At 34.4% G+C, this 6,269-nt stretch overlaps 1 protein-coding gene across 6 annotated transcripts in view; it reads right to left on the bottom strand.

Moving 5' to 3' along the window:
• Positions 1 to 4,438, bottom strand: part of LOC134656384 (casein kinase I) — a 44,542-nt gene extending 40,104 nt beyond the window's left edge. For 3 of the 6 annotated variants that reach the window (XM_063511900.1, XM_063511902.1, XM_063511901.1), the window contains exons 1-2: positions 4,151 to 4,436; positions 3,499 to 3,855 (exon numbers count right to left, since the gene is read on the bottom strand). In XM_063511900.1, coding sequence (XP_063367970.1) covers positions 3,499 to 3,560 — 62 coding nt within the window. In that variant the 5' untranslated portion in view covers positions 3,561 to 3,855; positions 4,151 to 4,436. Of the gene's footprint in view, positions 1 to 3,498; positions 3,856 to 4,150 lie in introns of all 6 variants that reach the window. The other 3 variants (XM_063511903.1, XM_063511904.1, XM_063511905.1) reach the window with 3 other exon arrangements.
• Between the last annotated feature and the right edge of the window lie 1,831 nt (positions 4,439 to 6,269).

Below are 6,269 nucleotides of genomic sequence, written 5' to 3' on the forward strand. Positions count from 1 at the left end.
TTAAACCATCCTATTTATAGTATAGTAAGTACACTCCACTTTAGATATACCTAACTTAGCGCCACTTGCACTATCCCACTAACCCCGGGTTAAGCAGTTAACCCGGTGTCAAATTGTACTGGTAACTATGGTAACTCCAGGTTTAACCGGTTAGACCCGGGTTAGTGGAATGGTGCAGTGGCCCTTAGTGACACTACTAACCCTAAGTATCATTGATTAGGTAAAGACTTACCTGGAACCTCGGTTCTAAATAGGATATTATATGGGATAGTAAACATTTCTTTGTATGGGAACCACAGACAATGCATCGAATTTTGGGCACTCACTAGGTTAGTTTTAAATGACCTGGCTGTGTTGACTTTCCATGTTGTGTAAAATAATTATATTCAATTCTAAATACCTGTTTGCAGTAATGTTTTTTAACTTTACTCTCTCAATTACTAGTAACATAGTGAAAGATACAGTACACACACACACAGTGGTAGTGGTAGGTAGGTGCCTGATATACCTAATAACTATGTTTAGTTTTATTATCATCCTATCAAAATGAACATAAATAACTTTGCTCTTTATTAATAGATTTTAAAACACACTTTGTCAAGGACAACCTGCAGTTAAAATATTACATATGTAGATCATTTTGAACTATCTATCTCTATCTATTGACGGTACTAAGGTTAAATATCCATTTAATATGCATTAAAATGGTATTTGAAATGTTATTAGCCACATATTAAGGAAGAGACCTATGTAATTAACATCATTGACAGCACAGTTTGTAACCTATTTGAATGTGTAAATTCACCAATAATCTGATTTGAGTAAGCTTAAATATCTGATATTTATGATAGGTATTCACCATTTATCTACTACATAAATTTACTTGTGATAACAAAACAACCTAAAAAATACTTTGATAACACACTCACCTGTTTAAAGCAATCCAAAACATAACCATATTGCCTAATTTATGCAAATAACACTAATGAGGTTTAAGTGACTGAGTTTAAACCACAGCAGCCTATGTCATACACAAGCAACAAGAATAATACTTTTTTAATATTTACTGCAACCATATTGTGAACATATTACTCAATGTAAATCTACAAACTATGGTCAGTGTTGCCACAGCCAGGCACAATGTTATTGTTAAAAAAAAAAAAATAGGTATTTTATTAGGGTGCAATACTTCTCAAAATATAATGCATGCTGTGCCATGACGGTTTATCCACAAGTAGTGAATCATACTAGGCAACCGTTATTGGCATTGAGACAAAAAGTGAAAGTAATGCACTACAAACTACCAAAAGCATGGAGCGAAACTATCAGCTAGTCTTGCAGGGTAATATAAGATGCACATTACTTTAGTTTAAAGCATTTTGTAGTCTGTTATTGGTATTGCCAACAAACAGAATCAGTCACACATAGTAGAAAGATTCATTCACTTGCGGTATCATAATTTGTGTTCATTGTTTTCATTTGAATCTATGGGTTTTAAATGTTTTTACAACCAAAGCAGTCCACATAAGAGTTGGTATGTTTAATATGATAAAGTATTGTTTGAGCAATGCTAGAAAAGAAAATCAATAAGTGTAACAACTATAAACTTACTATTTTCTATGCATTCTTGTATTTTAAACACATCCACAACAATGTTTTTAAATACATTTTTGATAGTAAAGCATTTATCACTACATGATAACTTGTCAATTTGGCATACAATAACAGACTAGATTTCACACTTTTTTTAATAGAAATTTAAGTGCTGAGGTAAAAAATTTCAGACAATGTTTAATAAAATATGTACTTACTCTAAACTAAAAAGCCTAAAATATCATGAAGTGCTTAAGGATAGATTTGTCTATAGTGTATGAATGAGTAAAAACATGAATAAATGTATTGGATATGAAATGTAAGTATAACACATGATAACTGGTGTTTTTATTAACTTAGCCTTATCAAGTTGGTATGATATAAGATGTTTACCGTCTTTAGAAACAATAATAATGCACAGACTATATTTATTTACTTTTAATCATTATATTTGAAGTATACTTTATGACTATAGATTTATGGGAAGTGGTCAAATTTACTTTTTTAATCTATATATGTATATTGAAATTAAGGATTTAGTTTTAGTCACTGAAACACAATAATATTTTGAAGATTTACTGTTGAGCTTCACTGAACAATGATATTAACTAATGAGCAGTTAAAAAGAGTTTTATGTGTGATTTAACATTGAGAATAAGTTAGAGGCTATTGTCCTAATGAGTCATCATTATCAAATGTAGGTGAAAGTTCCCAAGCAATACACTCATACTGTAACTTAATAAACTGAGTTTTCGAACATTGTAGCCAGTTTTGGTAACCCAATTAAGGAAGCAATACAATATACCTGTCTAGACCAGTAATTAATCATAACCTCAAGAACTTGTTTGTGCTACTAGTTTTTCCTTTGTCATTTCAGATGAGTTCTTGGTTGGTTACAAATAGGAATTTCCAAATGAAATAGAGTTGCAGTATTGAGTGGTTATCTCGAAGACAATAAATATATACTCCAGGTAGTCTAGGTGATTCAGAGCAAAGTAAATAAGTGAGTGTAATTAATACACTTCAATAAATAAATACATATGATAAAGATAGCAGGCCATAAAGTAATGCAATTACTTGATATTAGGGAGTGCTCCCGGTACTGGTTTTCCATACAACTACAGTACTGGAACCAGGAATTCCCGGTTCTCGCCATACAAACTCAGTACCGGGAGCACTCCCTACTTGATATGTAAGAGAAGAAATCAACTTATAACCAGAATCATCACCTTAGTAACTATATTTTTTGAACAATTTTCATGTGCAAAACAAGTACTCTCTCTCTCTTACTGCAAGTCTCTTACTTAACAAGTCTATTATTACCTGTACCATGAGTCACTGACAGTGTCAACGACAACACTGACATAAAAGCTAACATCTAAGTAATTTACTTTCTATATGTCTTGCTCACACTAATATGCCAGTACGAGCAAGATGCATGGAAAGTAAGTTACATTCACGCTGATAGAGTTTATATCAGTGGCCAAACTGGTGGTAGATCTTTTTCATTTTCACCATAGTATCTATACCACAATTTACATGTTGTCTTGGAACTTGTATTTTCATGTTATAGATTGTGTTGAGATGACAACTGACATAAGACCAAGCCATGGTACACAAATAATGGAACATGCCAAATTGTGACTGATGTTTCACTACATGCAGCATTACAGAGGAGCAAGTTAGTCCATAAGGATATTAGTGATGAATAATTCTAATAGTATATAAAATATGCCAGCCAGACCACACAACCAATGTCCGATTATGAAGGATGGTTGCAGGCCTATCCTCATCTTAGTTTTACTATCCTACTTGAGCCTAGAGTTTGTTAAGCTAGGTACCTAATGTTGAAGCATGTATGCAGCGTTATTGTAAGCAGGTAATAATCAAAAGAGGGATCCTTACGTGGAAGTTCTTTTATCGTCACTCTGACGTTCCTTCTCCTTGTTGCCTTCGCGCTTGTTCATAATACTAGATGTGTGCCAGCCCGGCCCCACACTGCTCACTCCCGATGCACGGCTTCAGAAGCCGAGCAGCCCATGTCACCACACCCGTAGGGGCGTGCAGTCTCTCTCCATGCCACACTCAAACACCAACAACACTTCTTTTATCAAAACTTTTCAACAATAATTCCGTTTTTTGCAGTTTTACACTTCGACTAATAACACTTTAATACAATTTATCTCAAAATCATTGTTGTTACACTGCAATCACCAATTTTCTTTTGATGTTTCGGCGACCGTTTATAGCAACGCGTGGAACCTAAACAAAATAACGAGTTAGCACTTTGAAGAGGTATTAGTTAAAGCTAATCTTTATACCATTAGGGAACTAGAGAATAGACGACGAGGCGTGCCAATGTTATGCTCAATCAAGAGTAACAACAAGCTATGTGGGTGGTTGTTCGCACTTTTACCAACACCTCGACCTGCTTCTCTAGAATATCCGCAATTTACGAGCTATACACCACACCACAAAACTGTCTGTCGATAATGAAGATAAAATAAATGAATGGAAAATGTAACAATTGACAGTTCCTATTATGTGGGAACTCAACCTTAGTAATAAATCGTCGGTCGGCTTGAAAGCAGTTTCGAATATACTGCAAGGTTTCTCGGATATGGAAGTCACGGCACAAGCACAATAAGAACTACAAAAGACTGAATCACAGGACTCGTGTTTTTAGTTTGCTTTTCGAAAGATTAGTCACAACGTCGCCGAAACATCAAGTGGACATTTGTCCTGATAAAAAAGTTTAGGTTTTGTAATGGCCACCAATGTTACACAAAATATTTAATAATATAAATTACACAGGTTGTGTTACTAAAAGTTTTATCTAAGGAGTGGAATAATTTTTTACGTTTTATTAGATGAATTACCTAACTATGATAAAATTTCTTATTTTAGAAAATATGAAAACTCAAAGAATTATCACTGTAAAATCGCCATTCGGCGCATGCGCAAACTTGAACAGGATAATGTTGCCGGCTTAAAAAATATTTTGTTAATAACCAATTTTCACTTACCCATAAGTATACTTTATACATAAGTAATTACTAATTTGATTACTAATTGTTGGGGTTGGTTTAGATATCTTTCATCAGTACGATTAAATTTAAAAATGATACAAACTTATATTGAAAAATGAGGAATAGATGGTGATTTTTGTGTACTGGCCACACTAAAGGCAGTAACGATGCGTTCTATGTATATGCGTTCACAAAATTAAGAAAAGTCTATCTTATTTATGATTATTAAATATTTTCTTATTTATTTTATTTTTCACTATGAGATTTAATAATATAATAATATGTTTTAAATTTTGAACGTATATAAATTACATAATTTCTATATTTTACAATTTTAGCTAGAAGTAGGAATATTCAATGTTAACATACCTTTAAAAACAAATGAGCACCCCACGTGTTATAAATAATTGTGCTATTTAATTCTCTCAGGCACCTTTCAAGTTATAGAAATTATATATGTACATGCGCACATCGATCAGAAATAGATGAGAAATAGTATTTAAGCATGGAAGATCTCTATTATAGATTTAATTTCAATTCACAAACACGGCTGCATGTCCTTGCGAACCGTGATCTGGCACAAATATGGATCCGCCTTTTCCGCCAAACTGGGGAAGTACGTTCCATTTACATCATAGAAGGTATGGTAATGTAAGGCTCCTAGACCTCCCGAGGAGGCACGGTGTTGGCTATAAAGCAGCTGCGTACTTTAACAGTTAAAAAGTGAAGAAAGTCTGCAACGGTCTCATGACACAGCTGTAGATACAAGCGTCCATAGGCGACGGAATCTGCTTACCATCAGACGGACCGTAGGCATATGAAACAAGACAAGACAATACGTGGGTAGTGGGTGTTACTTGCTTTATTTAAGATAAGTATCGTCAACCCACTAACAAAATATAGGTCAGGGGGGGACACCGTTGAGTGCATTTGAATGGCGGGTAGCGGGTACAAGAGTTGAAGAGTTGCATACAGCTATTGCTATTGTCCATAAGTTATCACATGTCGTGCAAATAGCCTCGGCTTTCGTCCCGGCTCACTTTTAAAACGTTATTCTTATGTGGGGTGTTGCAAATGTTTTACGATAAGTAATACCTACATACCTAGACTGAATCTGGTATTATTTTTATAACAGGTTGGTCGGTGTCGGTGCGTGCTGCGTGGTAAAACAATCCCTACTCAAAACGCAATGAAAACCTATAGGTACCCAGGTTTAAACAGTTAAAATGGTCTAATTATGTTTAGTGCAGTTTGCAGAATAGATTTATAATTAATGGTGCATTATAAAGATTTTATTATCTTTAAACGTACCTAATCGTACTATACGTACGGTGTATCTATACTAAAAGTAGGTAGTAAGTTTGCATTCTTGCAACTTGTTGGATGACGGCTAGATGGCGTTAATTTTATTCTCTAACTTGAACTCGGCTCTTTGTCATCTCGGCTTTCACTTCCTTCTTTTGCGGTTATGTACACCTACAACTGTTATCTTGCAGCAAATGGCATGCGATTTAAGTAATATAATAAAACCGCCAACTAACTGACACGGTCCTTAAGAATAAGTTTCCTAGTGTGAAATATTGCAGTGAGATTTCCTATCTGGCTGTGCGACTAGTTTTTTGTATAAATAACTAGCGACCCGCCCCG

The sequence above is a fragment of the Cydia amplana genome, chromosome 18 (genome assembly GCF_948474715.1).
Source record: "Cydia amplana chromosome 18, ilCydAmpl1.1, whole genome shotgun sequence".
Taxonomy (NCBI): Eukaryota; Metazoa; Arthropoda; class Insecta; order Lepidoptera; family Tortricidae; genus Cydia; species Cydia amplana.